This window comes from Pristiophorus japonicus, chromosome 20, assembly GCF_044704955.1.
Source record: "Pristiophorus japonicus isolate sPriJap1 chromosome 20, sPriJap1.hap1, whole genome shotgun sequence".
Classification (NCBI taxonomy): domain Eukaryota; kingdom Metazoa; phylum Chordata; class Chondrichthyes; family Pristiophoridae; genus Pristiophorus; species Pristiophorus japonicus.
This window is the reverse complement of record NC_091996.1, coordinates 35,165,945-35,190,613: the sequence shown is the minus strand read 5'-3', so window position 1 is coordinate 35,190,613 and position 24,669 is coordinate 35,165,945. Positions and strand designations below refer to the sequence as shown.

The 24,669-nt window shown below is 41.0% G+C and overlaps 1 protein-coding gene across 8 annotated transcripts in view; it reads left to right on the top strand.

Annotated features, from left to right (window-relative positions):
- The window catches only part of cdk5rap2 (CDK5 regulatory subunit associated protein 2), a 138,694-nt gene that overhangs the window by 111,865 nt on the left and 2,160 nt on the right, over positions 1-24,669 (top strand). For 5 of the 8 annotated variants that reach the window (XM_070862737.1, XM_070862739.1, XM_070862736.1 and 2 more), the window contains 11 exons: positions 4,979-5,104; positions 5,614-5,730; positions 10,353-10,542; positions 10,863-10,975; positions 12,463-12,720; positions 13,922-14,059; positions 14,948-15,204; positions 16,470-16,631; positions 18,117-18,255; positions 18,844-18,890; positions 24,103-24,154. In XM_070862737.1, the coding sequence (XP_070718838.1) occupies positions 4,979-5,104; positions 5,614-5,730; positions 10,353-10,542; positions 10,863-10,975; positions 12,463-12,720; positions 13,922-14,059; positions 14,948-15,204; positions 16,470-16,631; positions 18,117-18,255; positions 18,844-18,890; positions 24,103-24,154 (1,599 nt within the window). The other 3 variants (XM_070862740.1, XM_070862741.1, XM_070862738.1) reach the window with 2 other exon arrangements.

The following is a 24,669-nucleotide window of genomic DNA, read 5'->3' as shown; positions in this document are numbered from 1 at the left end:
AGGTTATCCACTTTGGTGGTAAAAACAGAGAGACAGACTATTATCTGAATGGTGACAGATTAGGAAAAGGGAAGGTGCAACGAGACCTGGGTGTCATGGTACATCAGTCATTGAAGGTTGGCATGCAGGTACAGCAGGCGGTTAAGAAAGCAAATGGCATGTTGGCCTTCATAGCGAGGGGATTTGAATACAGGGGCAGGGAGGTGTTGCTACAGTTGTACAGGGCCTTGGTGAGGCCACACCTGGAGTATTGTGTACAGTTTTGGTCTCCTAACTTGAGGAAGGACATTCTTGCTATTGAGGGAGTGCAGCGAAGGTTCACCAGACTGATTCCCGGGATGGCGGGACTGACCTATCAAGAAAGATTGGATCAATTGGGATTGTATTCACTGGAGTTCAGAAGAATGAGAGGGGACCTCATAGAAACGTTTAAAATTCTGACGGGTTTAGACAGGTTAGATGCAGAAAGAATGTTCCCAATGTTGGGGAAGTCCAGAACCAGGGGTCACAGTCTGAGGATAAGGGGTAAGCCATTTAGGACCGAGATGAGGAGAAACTTCTTCACCCAGAGAGTGGTGAACCTGTGGAATTCTCTACCACAGAAAGTAGTTGAGGCCAATTCACTAAATATATTCAAAAGGGAGTTAGATGAAGTCCTTACTACTCGGGGGATCAAGGGTTATGGCGAGAAAGCAGGAAGGGGGTACTGAAGTTTCATGTTCAGCCATGAACTCATTGAATGGCGGTGCAGGCTAGAAGGGCTGAATGGCCTGCTCCTGCACCTATTTTCTATGTTTCTAGAACAGATGGGTTTTGAGAAGGCTCCTGAAGAGAATGAGAGGGCAAATGTTTTAGGGAGGCAATTTAAAAATCTGAGCCAGGCAGTTGAATGTTTTGCCACCAGTGCAGGTGTGAAGGAAGAGGGGATGCACACAAGGCCAGAATCAAAGGCATGGAGTTTTGAGACTTGGGGTATAGGGCTGGAGGAAATTGCAGAGAAAAGGTGGGGCTAGGCCATGGAGTGATTTAAAGATAACTGAGGATTAAAAATGTTTATGTACTGGGGGATGGTGAACCAATGTAGGTCAATGAGGACTGGGGCAATGACCAAGCAGGAATTGGTACAGGGCAGAAATTGTGCATCAGAGTTTTGGACAAGCTGGAGTTTAGGGATGGTGAAGGTGGGGAACCAGCTGGAAGAACTTTGGAGTCGGTGACTCAAGTGATGACGAAGCCAAGTGTAAGAATTTCCGTGGAGATGGAGCAGAGGCAGGCAGGAGTAAACAGTCTTTGTGATGAAAAGGATTAAACAGGATACAAAGATTCAGAATAGTCTGGTTTAGCCTGAGTGTGGTCTAAGTTGGGGGGGTGGGGGCGGTGAAATCAGTACCGATGGAGCAAGGTTTGTGGTAAGGGCCAAAGACACTAATACCAGTCTGCCCAGTGTTGAGCTGGAGGATGTTGTGATTCTTTCAAGATTGGTTGTTAGACAAGCAGCATGTACGAGAAAGAAGGAAGGGACCACAGGTGGGTTCCTTGGCGACTCGGAAGCTTACAGTGCTGGGGAGGCAAGAGAAGCTATTGCTGGAGATAGAAACATAGAAAATAGGTGCAGGAGTGGGCCATTCGGCCCTTCGAGCCTGCATCACCATTCAATAAGATCATGGCTGATCATTCCCTCAGTACCCCTTTCCTGCTTTCTCTCCATACCCCCTTGATCCCTTTAGCCGTAAGGGCCATATCTAACTCCCTCTTGAATATATCCAACAAACTGGCCTCAACAACTCTCTGCGGTAGGGAATTCCACAGGTTCACCACTCTCTGAGTGAAGAAGTTTCTCCTCATCTCAGTCCTAAATGGCTTACCCCTTATCCTTAAACTGTGTCCCCTGGTTCTGGACTTCCCCAATATCGGGAACATTCTTCCTGCATCTAACCTGTCCTGTCCAGTCAGTCTGTTATATGTTTCTATGAGATCACCTCTCATCCTTCTAAATTCCAGTGGGACCACAACCAACTAATTCCACCCCCGCCCCCCACACACACACACACACTAGAGAAACCCTACTTAAAATCAAGATATCTACCCAGAGGTTCGCCTTTCGACAGGACTATAAAAAGAGAGGAAACAGGAGCAGGAGTCGGTCATTCGGCCCCTTGAACCTGCTCCACCATTCAGTAAGATCATGGCTGATCTGATCTAGGCTTACCTGCCCGCTCCCCATCACCCTTCACTCCCTTATCGACCAAAATTCTGTCTATCTCCCCCTTCAGTATATTCAATGACCCAGCCTCCACAGCTCTCTGGGGCAGAGAATTCTAAACATTCACCAGAAGAAATTTTTCCTCATCTCAGTTCTAAATGGGGTCCACTTATGCTTAACCTAAGCCCTCTGGTTCTAGATTCCCCCTGTCCAGCCCCCTCAGTACCTTATATGTTTCAATCAGATCCCCTCTCGTTCTTCTAAACTCCAATGTATACAGATGGAACCAGCTCATTTGCTTCTGATCATAATTCCTGTCCCTTCATCACCTTAACAAAAGATTTTGTTTTGTCTTACATAACTGCTGTTCTACCAAAGAATATATTTACTTATAAGTCTATAATTAATTCTGTATGGACCAAAACCAACGAATTCTCTCCCCGCTCTAGAGAAAGCCCAATTACAATGATGATCTCCATCCAGAGGTTGTCCTTTGGCCAAGAGTACCTGCCTGCCCGCCCATTGTCAGCACTGACTGACAGCTCCCTGAAGCTCAGCAACCTCTGCACAATGCTGGGTGGCTGGGTCTTTGCTGAGGTTCTCTTACTGAGCAGGAGGTCCCCTCAGCCTCACACAGGCCCCAGTTGGAGGCTCAGTCTCGCTTCAACAGTCCAGTGGTCACTACTTAAATATGGGATGGTGTTTCCCACAGCTAATGCTCAAAGCTCCCGCGCCCTTGCAGTAGGAAGAGGCATCAATAGCGATACAAGAATAGCACGCGTCTCGTTGGAGATGAACCTTTGGCGGAGAGTTGCCCTGGGTTGAACGAGACAATGGTCGGTCAGGCAGAGCCGGAATCTCGGCAGGCTGTCACACACACACACACACACACACACACACACAGACGTGGAGACGGCATCACGGGCTCTGACTGACGGGCTCGCTCGGTCAATTCTCATCCGAAGACTCAACGTCCTCCGGTTTGAAATTGAATTTCTCGTTCGGGCACTGTTCGTTCAACATCTTATTCATCTGATCGGCAATGATCTGTTTCTTCGTTTCAACGTCGAGCTTGGTCGACGAAGTAAGCTGCACGTTAATCCACCGCTCCTTGGGATCTGAGTCCTCAGATGCACAAGCTATGTTCGGACAGGTAGGAATGGGACCATTTTAGGCAGTCCCACAGAGATGGAGGAGAGACACTGGAGGAGGATGGCAAAGTCAAACTCTGCAGGTAGAATGAGGAGGACAAAGAGATCGTGCACCGCTGTCACACTTCGATTCGGGTTGTGTTGCGAGAAGAGCGGAAGCTGAACTAGAAGGATATGAACAAGGAGTTTTGGGAGAGATTAGGCAAGGAGCTCTATGCACTAGGATGAGGGGTGATTGTTGCTGAGGACAGATGGGCTATGGGTGGACTTTTGTTTTGAGGAGGATGACCGCCTGTTTTAAAGGGAAGGTGTACAGTGCCTGAAGAGAACACCAAAATATCAGCTATCATGGAGTTGGCTGGTCTGGAGTTGAGAAGGGAGAGGATCAAGGGCATAGGAGATAGCACTCATGGATAAGATTAGCTTGGACAGGGCTGGAGAGATCACTTCCAAAAGATCGGTTTGGGGCTGGAGAAAGGGATGGCAGACTGGAGGGAGTATTGAGGGGCCATGGTGAAGGTGTAATGCAGCAGAGGTAGCTATACAGATGATTTCAATCTTGATGAAGAAATGTGTGAGCATCTCACACTTAGTGCCTGAGATGAGGGTGGAAGGGAAGAGGGGCCTTGTGTAATTCTTATCCTCCAAGGTAATCCTGGCCCATAGTCTGCGGTTTTTGCTGAGGCGAGCAAAACGTGGTAGTGTGTAGAGCTTGCTGGTGATGAATGCCATGGTATGCCTGTAACTAGAAGCCCGAGTTACATAAACATGACTGAGATTCAGCTGCTTCATTTATTTTTCTCATGATGGACTGCACTTCATTGTTGAATATAATTGACACTGATGTTAGAAAATATCTCTTCTCCATCTGCAAAAATAATAGCATTGATAACTGACATCCAAAAGGCACTAATCTGCAAAGTCACTTTGTGTTTAAACTAAGTTGAAGAGTAAGCTATGCAGGAATACTAGTTGATTTTCGGTTTACGCAAGCATAATGGTGTATTTCTCTAAACAGCATGCAGAGTGTCTGCAGAAAGGAGCAGTTGCGATCGAGGAACTGTGACACCTTCACGGGTGTTGTTAGATACCAATCATTGCTCTAGTAATGTAATTGGTTTAACCTAAATTATTTGAAAGCTTACACCAATACAAATGTTTATATTGTGTGTGTGGGTATTAAAAATGTTTTTTATTTTAAGTTCATTTTGTGAACACATCCCTCCATTGTGCAACTATCTTAATACCATTAATAGAATTTAGTTACCAGTGTTTCATCTTGTATTTGACAAATAATTGGACTCGGGAGATGGAGCGAGGTGGCCTACGCTCGTTGGCTAGACAGATTGATGCTGACTCACTGTGTTGTGAAATGCATACGATTGAGCGGAATCTCCTCTGCTGATGCCATCTAGTGTTTGCAGACAATAAATGGTAAACAGGGTTTTATATAGGAATAAAAGTATTGTAAAAAGTAAACTGAAAGCATGGAGATGATGTAAGGGAATAACTTTAGTACTATCCTGTACTGTTATGTTATGTTATCATTTATGTATCCCCATTTATTTCAATGGGACTGATGGAAATGCAGTTCGCTGCTAATTCCCACTATTTTTGTGCCTAGATTTATTAGCAGAACACCTTCACGAAATCCGATGTTTAAGGCAACATTTGGAAGAATCGATTCGAAACAATGACAGGTTAAGACAACGGCTGGAACGTCGACTATCTGAAGCGGAACATGATCCAGGTGAGCGGTACAGTTTGAACTTCCACCGAATCTGGGATCAGTAACTTTAGTCCAGACGTGATTTTGTTTTCAGTGGCAAAAGAAACCCAATTCTAGACATGGACATCAGGTCCCAAATGTACGTTACCGTTTAAAATTCAATGAGGTGTTGAGGTCTGTCTTTCCTTCCCCAGCTAACTGCATGGATCCAGTCTCTAACTCATTTTGTAGTTTAGCACAAAACTCCCTACAATTTGGCATATATTAGTACTAAACTAACAACCTGAGTATTACAAGTGTCAGTTTGAAAAATACGCTTGACCGTGTTGACCTGTACTTTATTGTTTTGACAATTTCTGTAATTGGAGCCCATTTATGGAGACATATTCCAATTTTTTAAATCCCAATTTAAGACTAAAGTAGCACGATACTTTACACACAGTACAAAATATAACTATTTGTAAATATGAAACTATTTGTATTAAAGGCAAGAATCAGCAGTACTAATAAAATTGTACTTGTGCCTTTAGCATCCACCAATATTTTCATCCACGGTGCAGAAGAACAGAGTCACCTGGCAGATGAGATTCACTACCTGAAGGAACAAAACAAAGCTTTAAAGGAGCAACTGACGAAAAGCTCCAGGGGTAGGTGTTGGTGCGGGTATTAAATGGCTGCGAATGACTACTTCCAGAATGGGTATTTTTTCAAAACTTGAGTCTAGGCCCTATTTTCATAACGTCATGTAGCCAGAGTATCAGTCAAAGCTTTGATCTATGAAAGACTGCTGCACTAGGTTTTGCAATACAATGACAAAAGGTCGTTTCGTTGGCAATACAGGGGGCAATTTGTCAATAAATGTTAGAATTGCTGACAGGAAATGGCTGCTGTGCAAAGTTTTCTGGGAGATGCCATAACTAGTCAGTACTCCTACATGAGGGCAAATGGCATGTTGGTCTTCATAGCAAGAGGATTTGAGTATAGGAGCAGGGGGGTCTTACTGCAGTTGTACAGGGCTTTGGTGAGGCCACACCTGGAATATTGTGTACAGTTTTGGTCTCCTAATCTGAAGAAGGACATTATTGAGGGAGTGCAGCGAAGGTTCACCAGACTGATTCCTGGGATGGCAGGACTGACATATGAAGAAAGAGTGGATCGACTAGGCTTATATTCACTAGAATTAGAAGAATGAGAGAGGATCTCATAGAAGCATAAAATTCTGATGGGATTGGACAGGTTAGATGCAGGAAGAATGTTCCCAATGTTGGGGAAGTCCAGAACCAGGGGGTCACAGTCTAAGGATAAGGGGCAAGCCATTTAGGACCGAGATGAGGAGAAACTTCTTCACCCTGAGAATTGTGAACCTATGGAATTCTATACCACAAAGTTGTTGAGGCCAGTTCATTAGATATATTCAAAAGGGAGTTAGATGTGGCCCTTGCGGCTAAAGGGATCAAAGGGTATGGAGAGAAAGCAGGAATGGGGCACTGAAGTTGCATGATCAGCCATGATCATATTGAATGGTGGTGCAGACTCGAATGGCATACTCCTGCACCTATTTTCTATGTTTCTATGAGTTGATCAAACTACTGTGACCCAAAACTAGATGGAAAAGGCATCATCTTTGTTCAAACCGACAAGAATAACAATTTAGGCAGTTGCAAAAGCTAGACAACAAAATTCATTCAACCTGCATGTATAAACAAAAGATCATCCATATGCAGGAAATGACAATGCAATGCCCTTTAAGGATCCCACATTGTTGCAGCAGTCATGCAAGTCACGTAATCTACCCCCGCCCAGTCTGTGTTAAAGGCCTTATTCAGGATTTGTGCTTGTTCTTCTTTTCTCCAGCTGTCAGCAACAGTTCCAATGCACAAAAGAAAATATAAGTTTCTTCTAACTTACTGGTGATACTGCTTAAATAGTTTGTCATTTAAATTGACCATTGAAATTATTTTTCACGGCTCTTGTAAGTCTTTTGCTGTTCTGGGTGGGGGGTTTTTTCCGTTCAATAATCAGCATTAAAATCATTGAATAAAATCATTAAAATTTCACAGCGCAGTAGATTGTCATTTGGCTCATTGTGCCAGAAAAGACGTTCCAAAAGAGCTATTCACTTAGTTCTATTGCCCTGCTCTTTCATCCGACCCTTTTTTTTTAAAAAAACATTATTTTTCAAATGTGAATCCACTATCTTTTTAAAAGCTATTCTGGATTCAGCTTTCACTGCTAGTTCTGCTCAGACATTCTATGTCATAGCACACTTCTGTTTTATTTTTAATCCTATCTCTCCCTTTGTCCTGCTGGTGGTCATTTTTAATTTATCTCCTCTAGTTATCAACTAACTTAAAGGTGGAAATAGTTTTGCCAAATTTATCATATCAAAACCCCATATAATTTTGAGGACCTCTGCCAGATTTGCTCTTGATCATCTTCGTTCTAAATTTTTTTTAAAGCCCGGTTTCTCTAGTCTCTCCATCGCTAAAACTTCTCATTCCTGATAGCATCGTAGTGAATTTCTTCTGCGCCCTCTTGTAAGGTATCCCAAAACCGACCTCAACAACTGATTTATATAAGTTTAGCATGGTCTCTTTTACCTTTAAGCGTGAAGTTATCCACTTTGGCAGAAAAAATAGAAAAACAGAATATTTTTTAAATGGTGAGAGACTGGGAAGTATTGAGAGGGACCTTGTACATGAATCACAGAAAATTAAAATGCAGGTACAGCAAGCAATTGGGAAGGCAAATGGTATGTTAGCCTTTATTACAAAGTGATTGGAATGCAAGAGTATAAAGAAGTGTTACTACAATTATATAGGGCTTTGGTGAGACCACACCTGGAGTACTGTGTACAGTTTTGGTCTCCTTGCCTAAGGAAGGATATATTTGCCTTTTGAAGGCGTGCAACGAAGGTTCATTCGACTGATTCCTGGGATGAAAGGATTGTTCTATGAGAGATTGAGTAGACTAGGTCTATTGTCCCTCGAGTTTAGAAGAATGCAAGGTGATCTAATTGGAACATATAAAATTTGTGATAAGGGCCCAGGGGCAGCACGGGCCAGCCCACACTGCGATATGTGTGCGCACTAAGTCCGTGCAACAGAGCTAGTCTCCAGTCATCTTGGTTAATCCTTGCCACTGGACCAAATCCTAGCTCTGTCAAGCCTGTGTGGTGGCTGATGTGCAACGGCCACCACACGTTTAAAAAAAAATCCCACGCACAGGCATCTTCCACCCTTCAAGATTTGGTTCAGGATCTGGAATAGTAGGTCCATCATTGAAACACCTGTGAACTTTTTGACGTAGATGCAAGTTATCCTCGATTCGAGGGACTGCCTATAATAAAATTCTTAAGGGGCTTGACAAGGTAGATGCTGGAGACTGTTTCCCCTGGCTGTGGAGTCTAGAACCAGGGGTCACAATTTCAGAATAAAGGGTCGGTCATTTAGGACTATGATGAGGAGAAATTTCTTCACTCAGGGTTGTGGATCTTTGGAATCCTCTACTCCAGAGAGCTGTGGCTGCTCAGTCATTGAGTATATTCAAGAAAGAGATCGATTGATTTTTGGATACTAAGTGAATCAAGGGATATGCGGACAGTGCAGGAAGGTGGAGTTGAGGTAGAAGATCAGCCATGATCTAATTGAATGGCAGAGCAGGCTCGAGGGGCCAAATGGCCGACTCCTGCTCATGTTTCATGTTCTAATGATCCCATATGCTTTTTAATTATCGTTATCCACTTTTAAAGATTTGTGTACTTAACTGCTAATACCTTTGTTACTTGCTGGTCTTTCTTTATACTTCAAAGTCTCTGGTCCTACACACCATTTAAAGTTTTTGACATTTAGTGCATATATTCGCTTCATTTTTCCAAGATGTATCACCTCACATTTCTGCTCATTAAATTTTATCTATTTGCACAATTTACTAACCTGGCCATGCTGTCCTCAAATAGCTTGCAGTCCCCTTCACAGTTAACCATGCTCCCTAATTTAATGTTGTCTGCAAATTTTGATGATCTCCCACCCCCCTCTCCATATTATTTTGCTATGTGTATTAGGAAGAGCGATGGTCCAAACACTGACCGCTGAGGAAAACTACTATTAGGTTATACCAAATCCAAAAAACATTTGTTAATCACTGTCTCTTTTCTTTAGTTTGATTGGTAATGTAAAAGTTGAATCCTTGACACTGACTCATTGTTGCTGCTTATCACCATTATTGAGTCACAGTTGCTCATTTCCATCATTGTGCTTTGTTTGTTTTCCTTCCCACACAAATGAAGAATGCCAGATTTATTATTGTGGCCTTTTTCAAAATTTGCATGTAGTTGTCTCGAAGCAAAAAGTTCCCTTCCTACCTACTCCCCTTTTTTCTTTCTCGCTCACCTTGGGACTTTTTTTTTTGTGCATGTGCTTTCATGATAACTTGGTCTCCTCCACTCCTGCCTCCTTCAAAAGAATTGACATGCAAGATTAGAATGAATTACTGTGCACAGTATGGACTGGGGGAGATGAAATGTGTCATAAAACTACTGCAGGAGCATATCCAAGGTTTAAAGTGATCTTCTCTTCTCCCACCCCACCCCCTTTGTAAAATGGTCTATTAACTTCCATGTGGAGGTTGAATCATATATAATCAATGGGGGAAAATCTCTGTTGAGGCTAGATAATCTAAGATTATCAACATCCTGTTAATACAGCGATTCTCTGAGCGGTGCAGTGATTTTATTCTCTGAGCGGTAGAGGGTATTATTCCTCTTGTGCTTTAGGAAGAAGGGAGGACCAACAAAGACACTTGTAGTTTCTCGTTCCCCAGCAGAGAGACAGCTGACCTGCTTCCAAGCTTCGGCTAATGCTTACATTCTCCAGAGAGGCAAAGAGGTGTAGCTGAAGGTGACTCCCCCTCCAATTTTCTTCTGTACTGGAGTGTCGGATCCCTACTTGTCCTAAATAGGCTGACCAAAATTAAGAATTCACTGTGCAGGAAGCTGTGGGAACAAATGTGCATCCTATCTCTCCATTGCACAGCACATTAGACACTCTAAGCCAATGGACCACATAGGTTTAATTGATAGGGTTGAAATAGCTAAATATGATGGCATTGAAAATGTACAATGTAATTACTACAAATTAAATATGAAGAAAAATGCCATGTTTTCAGCTTGAAGGAATTGGATTGAAGATTCAAAACTCACTTTTCACTGAATACAAAACGCTGTTTACTTCGTACAGAAAGCTAATATTTTTAAAAAATGATTTTGCAGACAAACAGAGAGAAAATGAGAAACTAAAGGAATCCCTTTCAAAGAAGGCTGCCACCAATGAACGCCTGCGTAATGAGTGTGAGCGTGTAAAGAGGGAAAGTACTCGACTGCAAACTAAAGTTAATAATGGTCATGAAGAAAACAGAAGGCTAAAAGATGAGTTGCACTGCAGTCGTGATGAAATAAACAGGTAATGGTAACACTCTTCATGTTTTTATGAAATCATCATTTAATTTTTGTTGAGCGGATGGAAGGGGGGAATTTAAACGAATAAAACCTTCAGAATCCGTCCTGTTGCACAACTGAAAGTTGCCCAGTTTTGCGGGGTGAATGATTAATTTTTTCTTGGAGTTACACTTGGCTTATTTCAGAGTGTCAGCTCTCTGGATTCATATTTTGGAATCTTGTATAAGCTTCCTATAGCAAGACCCAAATTTAGGAGGAGAGGATGTGGTATAAAGAATTTATTTGAATAATGTTGATTAAAAACCAACTTGGCTTTTATTACAGGCTGCAGCGAGAGCTGAGCTTACAGCATCGGCTATTCACAGAGAACCAGCAGCTATTGCAATCATTGCGAGTGGAACTTCAAGTGTATGAGCAGCTTCAGGAAAGAAAAACAGGTATTTTTACAGTTAATACTGTAAATTAAATCTTTCCCCCCCCCCCCTTCCAATTTAAGAACATGAATTTTTTAATGAAAGTTTGGTTAAAAAGCACAGTGTTCAGGCCTGGCTAATTGTGACAACCCAGTCTAAACCGTACCTACACTAGAAAGTTTGAAGAACTAAGGTTTCCTATTGTTTATATATAATGTACAATCGACAACATTTTCTTTCACTGACATGAGGATTACAATCCATGTTGTATATGCTTTTAATAAGATCAAAATTTCAGACCAGGATCATTCAAGTTCAGCTTCAATGGCCTTTTTCCTATGAGAATGGGGTTTAAAGAAATATTCTGGAACACAGATATTTGATGCCAATACCATTGTAGAGCTATGTAGGAAAACACATTCCATTAAACTGAAAAGAAAGTTAGATTATTTGATGACTGATATGATTGCTAATATTTTAATCAGGAGTGCTTCACTTTTTCTGAGTATGAAGTATTGGAAAAATAATGTTCTCCACTGTAGCACCAACACTTTGTATTTTGACACTAATCCTTGCAAATGGCACTAAAATTGTACCCTGAGCTGGGGGTCAAACACTCCATTAAGGCTGGAATGAAAATGGTATTCTAGAGCATTACTCTGCAGCTCAATTAAATCAAATTACTATGTAGGAAGTGGTTTAAATTATATCTTTCATATTTCTATTCAATTAATTTTATTTTTTATTTTACGAGCAATATATTTGCTTTAGAGGTGTTTGGTTTAATGTTATTAAGTGGCATAATGTTATCAACTGGCATAAGGTGATTTGATGGAGTTGGAACAGCAAAATAAAATAGTTCTGACCAATTTTTTCTTTATTGCAAAAATCTTAAGATATATATATATATAGAGAGAGAGAGATATAGATGATATAGTGTGTGTGTGTTGTTTGTTGCATAAACTCCAAAATCTATTACTAGCTTGGAATTCACTCGAGTGTTCTTTATAATCGAAGCATAACTACCTGTTTCCTTTGTTTCTGTGTTCAGTTTACTGTTTTTCCAGTGGCTGGACTGTGCAGTTTTGTTTGTTAGTCTGTAGGGCTGGAATATTAAAAAGTGGCTGTAAGCTCCCTCTGGTGTACACTTAGAATGGAATTGATATTGGGATTTACTTTACAGGATGAAGTGAGGGATTACTGAAGTTACTATATGTAAAAGTTAGAGCATAAATTAAAGTTGACATTCACTTATTGATCTTGTCCAATCTGGCCAAATATGATTAAAATCTAACTACATCAGCATGAGAGCCTGTGGAGGAGAAAGATTGTTTGTGTTGAAGGGTCTTGTATATTGAGGAGAAACTATAGCAACACTGGCGTACTGACTGCATTTTTTTTTTGTTCACTAAGCACATCGCTTGTATATGCAGCTTAAAGTATTCAGATTGCAAAGGATAGCTCTTGACTTTTATGTAAAATTACAACAGCCTTCTTTTCCAATCCTGCAGAGCCTGCACAGCAGATGAGCCATGGATCAGTGAAACAGTTTCAGGGATCTATTGATTTGAATGAACTCTTGACCGAGATCCGCTGCCTACGGATTCAGTTAGAGAGAAGCATTCAGACCAACACTGCTTTACGTCAGAAGCTTGAAGAGCAACTTCAAAAAGGACAATTGAGAAATGAAGGCAGTCCTTCCACTATTAATATAAACTATCTTTTGACAAGAGAGCAGAGGCGTTCTGGGAACAGACGTTTGTATCCAGGTAAACAATTTGACTCCATTTCTTTGTGTAAGAAGACAAGTAGGTAAAGATGTCTTTGATTTTTGCAGGAATTGTATCATGAGCAATCAAGTTGCGACTTGCGTCAACAATATAAATGGGACACAAGTTGTACTAAATAAGTAGTCATAATGCTCTATTTATGATCAAAAATTGGGAGAAGTAGTTTAAAGCATTCATTTAATGATTTATTTTTTATTTGCTCTTGAACTGTGACTGAAACAAGGCACCATTGTCCGACCTTATGTGGCCTCCCCACATTGAGAGTCAACCACGCTGTGGGGGGCTGGATTTACCTTGGGCCAGTCTGTGTGGTGTTCCCCTCCCTGAAGGACATAAGTGACTTAGTTGGGTTTTTATGACAAAATTACTGTTTTTAGGGTCATGTTCTAGTACCAGTCCACAATTACAAGATTTATTGAACTCGGTTTTACAACTTGCCATGCTGTGATTTGAACTCACGACCTCTGGGATGCTTGTCCAGTAACACAACCACTAACGTACCATACCCTTAACCTTGCAGAATGGCCTTAGTTTAGCTTGCGACAGTATAAGTGCTGATTAACCTGTTGCTGTGCAAAGTGAGTTTAGAATGTTCAATGTTGAGTATCCTCTTCAAATAAATTTTCAAACAAAAGTAGTTCAATAATTGGAAACATTATTACGCTGCTTCAATTAAACGTGAAAAATATTTCCTTGTATGTGACACATACAATTTTAGCAACTCACTTTGCACAGCAACAGGTTAATCAGCACTTATACTGTCGCAAGCTAAACTAAGGCCATTCTGCAAGGTTAAGGGTATGGTACGTTAGTGGTTGTGTTACTGGACAAGCATCCCAGAGGTCGTGAGTTCAAATTTGGCTTTATCTCTTTTCAAGTCGGTTGTGTTTGTTTTTCTGAATTTAAAATATGTTCCAATTGAGTTTGAATATTTGGATGATCAGGTTTGCCAACTTCAGCTGAGAACTATTTTTATTTCAGATTTGTTAAACACATGGGTAGAAATTGAGTTTGCCATTTAATTGCTTGCACAGAATGATGCAATACAATCTTTATAAATCGCATTACACATTGTGCCTAACTAACTCTCGAGTATCTAGACCTTTTAGATTGCTACAGCGATACTGCCATAGAGTAGTCCTTCATGCTGTAATTGTACTTTTGTACCAATGTTTGACAGACTCTGAAGCTGATGCGTCTGTTTCTGCTGAGGATGGAAAAGAGAATTTCCAGTCTCGTGGATTTCCAACATCACCAAAATCTGCTAACATTCCTGCAGATGTCAATATTGCTGATGGATCGATGTTCAGAATCCCAGGTCTGTAATGTGTATGAGTGGTGATCTCTGACTTTCATAGATTAAGAAATGTCGGGGAGGAAATTATTTTAAAAACTTCCTTTAACACAGCCAGCCAATAGAATTTGGGGTAGTAGTGCAACATGCATACTTGTGGCCATTGCTTAATTTATTTGAAATTAAATCAATATGTAAGGACTCACTCCAAACTGCTCGAGTCCAGCACACTGTGTATTTCACACGAGCAATTTTCTGTGTGGCTTTGTAAATTAATTTGTCCGTCATGTTTCCCGATACTTGGCACTTTTGGCTTCAGACTGACTGATGTTCATTTGCTCAGGACAAATGCAATGAACTGCACACAAGTCATTGACAGGGAAAAAAACACAGCTATATTCTGTAGTGGAATTAAATTTTATAGTATTTTCTTCAGTTTAAGCTGTTGTCTCTCACTGTGTGAATACTGAAGCCATGGCAGTTTATATACTTAATGGCCTTCAAAATAAACTTTGCTTGAAATAGTGCCACGGGATCTTAATGCCACGTGCTAGATGGATAAATTGTCAAACTATTTAGGGTAAAATTCTCTACTCTGCTCTCCCCATCCCTTGCTTTCCACAAAAACTCATTCCGCATCGGGATAGAGGGAGTAGATCGGGAAGGAGGGAGAACAATGGAATTCTGTGAAACTGAAGTTAATCATAGTTGACTTTTTAAATTGTTAAAAGATGAGTGAGGCATAATGAATTTAATAATGCCTTGGGGTCTTGAGTTTTTCCACGGAGTAGAGTTTTGTTTCCTTGTATGTAGACTTTTCTCTGAATTTTTAAAAAATATATAGAAATGGCTGAATTATTGAACTAGTGATGTTTCTTTCAATCTGCAACCATTAATCTTCATCCATCTTAGGAATCAAAGCACTGCCAAAAGACCAGCTTGACAGCTCCTCGCATTACAGCGACAGTTCAGTGGAGAATCTGTCCCACAAACCTTCCAGATTTGTACCAGCGCATCGGATGTGGGCGGACAAAAATGGGCAATACGTGCTTGGCCTACTCGAAGATTACAACATGCTGTGCAAACAAATCTCCGAGGGCCGGTCGCAACTCTGTGGAATGGATACATCGCTTGGGGACGTTACTGCTGGTCAGAGTACTGGAGCAAAGGTAAAGCCTGCTTTTTATGATTTAGTAATTTAGCAGTACGCCTTCATGTGAGGATAACTAGTTGAACTCGAGTTACAGCCAGAACTTCTTCAGAATTTGTGTGGGGAAGCCTGTGCTCTGCAATTCCATAGCACCAAAAATCTTTGAGAGGTTGAAGACTAGGACAAATTTTGTCTGATAACATTTCTTTGGTCCGGATGCTTTAGTACTTTAAAGGTGCTATATAAATGCAAGTTGTTGTTTTGGAAAATATTATGGAGTGACAACACAAATTTGGCTTTTTCCTGCCCCACTATTTTCACTTATTTAATTCATCATCCCACAAATGCCAGAGTATGCTAGTTTGAATTTAATAAAAAAACTACCATTGCAGTTGGCTATTTTAATGCTATTTGCAACCTATTGTACAACTTAAAAGCAAATCGTTTGACCATTTGTATTGAACAGTTTTAACTCCATCACCAGCGTCAAAGTCAAGAATTTATATTAATTTCAGCATTCCTTGTGATTTTGGTAGAGAAGAAATATGCAGAAAGGGAACTGTCACTTCAGTCTTACCACTGCATACTGATATCCTTCTAATGTCACCATTGCCCAAAATTACTCTGGAACAATCAACATGAAATTGTGGTGATGACAAAAACTGATTTTCCCGTGGGACTTGTGTTAGTTTAGAAATTCATGCTTTCTTTAATCATTTTTTAATTAATTTTTTTTAATACTTTAGAATGCTCATAATGGTAAAAATGCTCAGAACGTAGATTTCTCAGTCAAGTGTTCTCTTCCTCTGTCCACATCCCACACCTCCCTACAGTGCGCACCTTTCCTGCCCAAGCGAACCAGCTTCTATTACCTTCAGTAATGCCATTTTGTATCCAGCCGCCAGGAGCTGTATGCAACAGCATCAAGTCGCTGTGTTCCTTCTCCAGTCTTCCTTCCTTCCTTTCTCCGCTCCCCCCGTCCGTCCGTCAAATGCGGTAGTCCATCCGTCCGTCCCTCATTATTTTATTTATTATATGTTCACTTCCCTGACTTATAGGGAGGTGTTGCCTTTTGCCTGGTGCTTCACTATAGATAGCAGCGTGGCTGAAATTTCAAAAATCCATTTGTACCTTGCTATTGCCATTTAACATCGTGCTGGAACATGCTTCTCCACCATGTGCCCTCCCAGGAAAGATGTACGCTTGCCTTTTTCATGACTCTGCTGCTTGGAATTTGTTATTTTTTAATAAAGTTAAATCTAATTGTCTCTCTTTCTGCTCCAGGAACCAGGTGAACCTTTCTCGAAGGACTTGTCTTCAAATGTAAACGCCATGCAACGAATGCTTGAGGAAATAGGGCGCTTGCTAAAGCTCTTCTGGAGGGTATCTTTGCCCATCCCTGCTGCCAGCTCTGGTAGTCAGCATCAACAGCTACCAAGAGCACAGGTACCAGATTGCAGCAATGTCTTTTTTATTGAAATCCTTTCGTGTCTGGCCTTGAAAACAAATACTATTCACAACATGTGGCTATTTTGTTTTGGTGCTGTAATATAGAAACCTAAGGAGGCCATACATTGAATTTCTGACCGAAAGTTAGATACAGTTCAGCAGGGATGTAAAGGAAGTCCTATAGTGAAAGCATTATGTCTGGGTTTTTTTTTTTAAGTGCCTGATGATTTGGAAATAAATGGTTTTGGTACTGAGCCATGTGGACCAAGAAGGTAGCAAGTTTTGATCCCAAATTAATGCTGGACAAGCTGAACTCGGCCAGGTAATACTGGGATCAGTACAATTTATTTGTTTCCTAGAATCAGGCAGCACAGAAGAAGGCCATTCGGCCCATCATGTCTGTGCTAACTCTTTGAAAGATCTATCCAATTGTTCCACACTTGTGCACTTCCATCATAGCCGAGAATATATCCAGTTCCCTTTTTGAATTCAGAATGTTTCCCTATACTAGGGGGAAAATGTCATCAGTGTTGTTGATCATTTCTGATTTTTCCCACCTTAAACTGTAAGGTAGAAACAAAAAATAGGTGCAGGAGTAATCCATTTGGCCCTTCGAGCCTGCACCACCATTCAATATGATCATGGCTGATCATGCAACTTCAGTACCCCATTCCTGCTTTCTCTCCAAACCCCCTGATCCCTTTAGCCGTAAGGGCCACATCTAACTCCCTCTTGAATATATCCAACTAACTGGACTCAACTTTCTGTGGTAGAGAATTCCACAGGTTCACAATTCTGAGTGAAGAAGTTTCGCCTCATCTCGGTCCTAAATTGCTTACCCCTTATCCTTAGACTGTGACCCCTGGTTCTGGACTTTCCCAACATTGGGAACATTCTTCCTGCATCTAATCTGTCCAATCCCATCAGAATTTTATATGTTTCTATGAGATCCCCTCTCATTCATCTAAGTTCCAGTGAGTATAAGCCTAGACAATCCAGTCTGTCTTCATATGTCAGTCCTGCCATCCCGGGAATCAGTCTAGTGAACCTTTGCTGCACTCCCTCAATAGCAAGAATGTCCTTCCTCCGATTAGGAGACCAAAACTGAACACAATATTCAAGGTGAGGCCTCACCAAGGCCCTGTACAACTGCAGTAAGACCTCCTTGCTCCTATACTCAATTGTGTGGACTGCGGTAAAAGGTAAGATTGAGCTCCGCTATGATCTTGCCTCCAGTTGATTAGCCTGCTGACGTACCCGGTCTAGATTCGCACTTGGAAAAATAACCAGTTGTATGTTGGTGTTAGTGGAGCCCTATCTCAACACACGGATTTGTCTTCAGGAGGAGGTGGGGTGGGGTGGTGCAAATATGTGCAGCTAACTTCTCTCAAAGTTCTATTCCAATTATCATCCATTCCTTGATAACTAACTAATGGAGATAACAATTATACATGGTGCACTAACACATGTTTTCCCCTTTAGGAAAAAACTGTGAAGGATGAAATCTATCGGCTACGCAAGAAATTGACTGAGCAGGAAAAACTGCTACATGGCACAGTTAAACGTCTTCGTACAACTAACCAGCTTAAGGAGGGGATGGAGAAAGTCATCATTGACCAACGTCAGTAACTAACCAAGACTAAATCATTCATCTATATGAGCTGCTTTGCCCAACAACCCAAATTTTACATAGCTATATCTTTCAAAGTCAGTTTGAACACACAGTAGTATTAATCATGAGTAATCATATGAGTAATTATGATGAGTAATCATAATTCAGGCACATAGGTAACCACATCTGTCATCTTTTATTTCTGTCTCTTTGATCAAGCTGTTTCCAGAGCATCACTTTTACTTTTATTCTCTCCGCCTACCATCTTCTTTTTTCAATTGCTAATATTTTTCCCATATATCAATTCTACTTGTCGTTATTTTTACTAAAATAAATAATTTCCCCACACAAGTTTATTGCCTTCTCAGCAGGAAATGTGGGAAACAACTGCCATTTTTATGTAGGAGTCGACCATCGAGTTTATTCCTCCATTTGGTAGCTATCTGCATTGTCCCACTCTGCGTCACACATTCATTTCACCCTGCTAATGCTGCTGACCCGCCTGAAGTGTCTTTTAAAGCCATAGTTGTCATCAGAATATAAAATCAATTAAATGTATTTGTAGCTAATTTTAATAATTTTCTATTCCTCTTAAAGTGTCATTAACCCACGATGTTTTGAAGAAAGCTAGAGGAAATCTGGAGGTGAGTGGAGCATGCAAATACACGCTGATATAAGATCAACATTGTCAGTCGGACTGAGTTTGGCAGTACAGGTAGTATAATTTATAAAAATAATACCACTGGTTCTTTTTATTTCTAAATTCTGATAACTCTCTTCTTTGCTCCTTTTTCAAATTTAAGATAACTTGATCTACTAATTTGCAGTAGAGTATACATATTTGCGCACGCCATTAGAGGAAGGATATGGAAAAGGCACCGGGTAGATGCAGTAAGATGTTACCAGGGATGCAGGTTTACAGTTATGAAGAGGTTAAGGAGTGGCCTACCAGATTGGCTAATTAACAGAAAACAGAGAGTAGGGATAAATGGCAACCAGTAACTAGTGGGGTGCCGCAGGGATCAGTGCTGGGACCCCAACTATTTACAATCTATATTAACGACTTGGAAGAAGGAACTGAGTGTAACGTAGCCAAGTTTGTTGACGATACAAAGATGGGAGGAAGGGCAATGTGTGAGGAGGACATGGAGGCTGCAGGAGAACATAGACAGGCCAAGTGAGTGGGCAAGAATTTGGCAGATGGAGTATAATGTTGGAAAGTGTGAGGTCATGCGCTTTGGCAGAAAAAATCAAAGAGCAAGTTATTTAAATGGAGAAAGATTGCAAAGTGCTGCAGTACAGCGGGACCTGGGGGTACTTGTGCATGAAACACAAAAAAGGATAGTATGCAGGTACAGCAAGTGATCAGGAAGGCCAATGGTATCTTGGCCTTTATTGCAAAGGGGATAGAGTATAAAAGCAGGGAAGTCTTGCTACAGCTATACAGGGTATTTGTGAGGCCACACCTGGAATACTGCGTGCAGTTTTGGTTTCCATATTTACGAAAGGATATATTTGCTTTGGAGGCAGTTCAGAGAAGGTTCACTAGGTTGATCCTGGGGATGAGGGGGTTGACATGACGAAAGGTTGAGTAGGTTGGGCCTCTACTCATTGGAATTCAGAAGAATGAGAGGTGATCTTATCGAAACGTATAAGATTATGAGGGGGCTCGACAAGGTGGATGCAGAGAGGATGTTTCCACTGATGGGGGAGACTAGAATTAGAGGGCATGATCTTAGAATAAGGGGCTGCCCATTTAGAACTGAGATGAGGAGGAATTTCTTTTCTTAGAGGGTTGTGAATCTGTGGAATTCGCTGCCTCAGAGAACTGTGGAAGCTGGGACATTGAATAAGTTTAAGACAGAAATAGACAGTTTCTTAAACGATAAAGGGTTATGAGGAGCGAGCGGGGAAGTGGAGCTGAGTCCATGATCAGATCAGCCATGATCTTATTGAATGGCGGAGCAGGCTCAAGAGGCCTTATGGCCGACTCCTGTTCCTATTTCTTATATTCTTATGTAAGTCTTCAAGATTAAGTTATGAATAGTGATCGATTGTTTCCAGTAGTTGATGAGACTGTACTAGAAGGGTACAAATTTAAGATAATCACAAAAAAATAAAGAAATGTTTAGGAAAAAAATCTTTACACAGAGTGGTTAGCCATATGAATTTCAGTGTTGCAAACCATTGTTGAAGCACAGGTTCTTTTCAAATGGAATTAGTTATTTGAAAAAGAGAAATATTGATCAGTAGGGAGAGCAACCAGAAGAATTGGATTAGATTAGGTAGCTCATATGGAGAAAAATACCAGCACTGGTTTTCACAGGCCAAACATTTTTAAATAAAAAAAAAAACGTTACACCATAATAATCAAACCGGCCCTGGTATTGTAGTCATAAATATTCTTAAAGCTCAGGACTAGTTTCTGACCAGCCTGTCCTATACTGTCATGACTCATGATGCGATTTGATTCTACATACCATCACCCTCCCATCAGCCACGCATTGTCCTGGCAGAGTATATTAACCCTACACACTTAAACATTAAACAGGTGTGCATGTAGCTAGTCATCGTGCCTTCCTATTTTTGTTCTGTCTCTCCGTTTCATTCACTTATGTTTGTATTATTTACATGTCACTTTCATCTAGTTTTTAATGCAGTCTTCCTAATCTATACATCTCTTACTTTTTTTAAAAAATTGGAAGCCTTTTTTATGTATCTCTGAGATCCCACCAGAGGTGGCACCAACATTGGAAAGATTGGCTCCAGGATTTTTTTAAAATCCAGTTGTGTGTCAGAAGTCTGACATGGTCATGCCCACAGATTGGGATGAATCTTTTGATGCATTTTCCTTCATTAAATCAGTACCTATTGTTTGCAGGGTCAGCAGCCCAGTCACAGTCGGACCAGATCATTCATGCTTTCTTTCCTTGTGCGAATATCCTGTTTATAATTTTGCGATAGCACTAGGCACTCTGACTGGGAAGAGCGTGTAGCATATGATCAGTAAGAGTATTGTGAAGATGCACTGTCTTGCCCTCCTCTGTGTGAAGCATCCCAAGCTCTGCAGTTGATTGCAAGTGCAAGCTGAAAAGACCTGGACCAGGAGCCAGAGGTTCTGTAGTGTAAAATAATTTTCTTGCCTCCAGCTGAAGCCTCTATCCAGTCCAGCATCAACATACTCTGAAACTGACGAGGTGACCTCGGCTTAGCCCAGTGAAACATGCTAGTATCGGTTCACAAATGATGAACATTTTGACGTATGTATGCATGCCAGTTTGACTCTGGGTAAGAGTGTCAGTTCTGAGTGAGGTGGTAGATTTCAGCCTCACTCCAGTACTTGGATCACATTATCTAGCTTGACATTCCCGGGATGACAGGACTGACATATGAAGAAAGACTGGATCGACTAGGCTTATATTGAATGGAATTTAGAAGAATGAGAGAGGATCTCATAGAAACATATAAAATTCTGACGGGATTGGACAGGTTAGATGCAGAAAGAATGTTCCCGATGTTGGGGAAGTCCAGAACCAGGGGTCACAGTCTTAGGATAAGGAGTAGGCCATTTAGGACCGAGATGAAGAGAAACTTCTTCACTGAGAATTATGAGCATGTGGAATTCTCTACCACAGAAAGTTGTTGAGGCCAGTTCGTTAGATATATTCAAAAGGGAGTTAGATGTGGCCCTTCCGGCTAAAGGGATCAAGGGGTATGGAGAGAAAGCAGGAAAAGGGTGCTTAGGTGCTTGATCAGCCATGATCATATTGAATGGTGGTACAGGCTCGAAGGGCCGAATGGCCTGCTCCTGCACCTATTTTCTATGTTTCTATAGTATAGAGGGTAAGCTCATTGTCAGAGGTAGCAACAATCGGGTGAGACCAGTCATGTTTCCCTGTTCAGGTGGCACCTAAGCTTAGTTACAATAGGAAGACAGTAAGGCTGGTAAATGGGCTGATGGTCTGTGTACATCCAAACCTATCTTGCAATCATTTGGGAAGAATTGAATTTTAAGTATTGTATCTGGATTGAATTGTGCAGCTCTAACTTCGGGTACAAATGTAAACCAAGTTTATGATTGAAAACTTTGTTTTTTATTTGCCCTCCTGAGGATGTTTAAATCCCTTTTGTTCTTGCTTTCACATTATAAATTGTACCCTTCCTACTTGCTAGTTCTGATTTAAATAGAAGTGAATTGAAGGGATACGTTAAAGGTATTGATCCTTCCCAAAGAATTTAATCTAATTTAGGTGCTCATCATTTTATTGGGATGGAGCAAAAAGTTGGGTTCTATTTGGGATTTTTTTTTTATTTGAATAAGTTAAGGATAACTTCATTCATTTTGGCACCACTTTACATGCATATGTACTTTCCCATGTGAGAAAAACAATTGATTGAAAACTTTGATTTTTAAAAGCCAATTTATGAACTCAAATCATAGAGTTTTCATGTACAGGTTAAGCGTCCGAAATCCGGAGTTCTGGAATCCAGACATTGGGCTGATCTCTGACGGGGCCATCCGGAATCCGGAAAATGCTCCGAAATCTGGACACCCTGCCAAGCCGATCACCGCCACAAGCCAGGCCCCCCCCCCAAAACTCTCAAAACGCTCAAAAATCAAAAAACAAAAATGCCAACCCATCTCTTGCAGGTCTTCACACCCACAGGCACCACTACTCCTGGGTCCGCAACGCGGGTCCGCAACGCAGGTCCCCCCAGGTGTCTTCCTCGGCCAGTACACGGGCACGCCAAACCTCCAAAGCACGGCAATCGCGGCACTTCCCAAACTGCACCACAAAATTTGGGGAATTGGTCCAAGATTTAGATGTAATTCTCATCTTGCTTTGTGAATTTTGTTTTGCAAACATCCTAAAATCTACTGTGTGGTTATTGCCGAAAAGTTTCAATCAGTTTCAGCAAGGCAAAACCATACACTAGATCAGACTAGCTTCAAACAGATACAGGAGACTCCGGATTAACAAAAACATGAGGGAGAGCAGCAAAGAACTACAGAAAGACGTCCCGAAATACCTAAACCTTGGCTTGGGCGTTTCCAGATTCAGGATTTCGGAAAGATGTTCCAAAATCCAGAAATACCCAAAATCCAGAACAGCGTCCATTCCGAGGTTTTTGGATTTCAGACGCTCTACTTATAGGACAAAAGCAAAATACTGCGGATGCTGGAATCTGAAATAAAAACAGAAAATGCTGGAAATCTCAGTGGGTCAGGCAGCATCTGTGGAGAGAGAGACAGAGTTAACATTTCAGGTCGATGACCCTTCGTCAGAACTGGCAAATGTTTGAAATGAACAGATACTTAAGGAGCACTGAAAGGGGGAGGGGGGGAAAGAATGAAAGGGAAGGTCTGTGATAGGGTGGAAGACAGGAGAGATGAGAGAGACAAAGGGGATGATGGGCCGACTTGAATATGGTGGCAGAATAGTGTTTTATGTATTTTGCTTGCTGGTAAGTATATCCGATTAAAGTGTAGAATTATTTTAATGAGAATTAACCAGTTTTTTTAATACAGGATTTTGAAAGTAACAACATTGCAATAATTAGTCAGTCACTGCATTTATGTTTATTGCAGAACATTTGAATTTATATTTAATACTTTATGATATATATGTAATAAACACTTGTAAAAACAGTCTACAAACTTGCATTTTAACATTTTGTAATTTGTTTTATGTTCCTTGTTTGCATGAGCACGCCTCCAGTTGCACTGGCCTGAATTAATCAATACGCTTCTGTGCCTGAAATTCTTTTCTTGCTTTTTCAAACTTATTTACTTCAATGTTTTATTCCTCTTTCCTTTTCCCTCTCTGCTCTTGTCCTTCGTCTGAGCCCTTCCAGATGAATCATTACATGGTTTTTGATCTTAAAGGCTTTCCAAAACAAAGTGAAGGTTGGTGAAGTGTGTGATCACTTCTGTAACTGCTGCATGCTAATGCCTGATTCACAGATTTTAAGGTTCTGGGTTGGAATTGTTGCACTGGCAATTGGCTGACCGTTTCCTCTGAAGGTTTTCCTGGCTTGGTGTATTAATAACGGATATATCTGATAATGCCATAGTTGGCCAATGTTACTTCTTCTCTGAATACATTGACCCAGTATTTGCTGGAACGGCCCTGATAGACAGATATGTGCCTGCACCCTTGAACTCAAATGTTTTGACCCACAAAATTGCTGTAAGTGCGAGCTGATGATGGTGCATCTGGGACCTTGGTGAACAATGGGACCAACAATGTGTCTCCTTAACCAATGACATTAAAGGATTGAGAAATAAACAGCAAGGACTGAGCAGGAGGGTGAATTAATGTCAAATCGGGTACAGAAAGAGAAATAAAGAGAGAAAGGAAGATTGGATTAAGAGAGAAAAAAGGCACAAAGGAAAAAATAAGAATTTATTTTATCCAACTG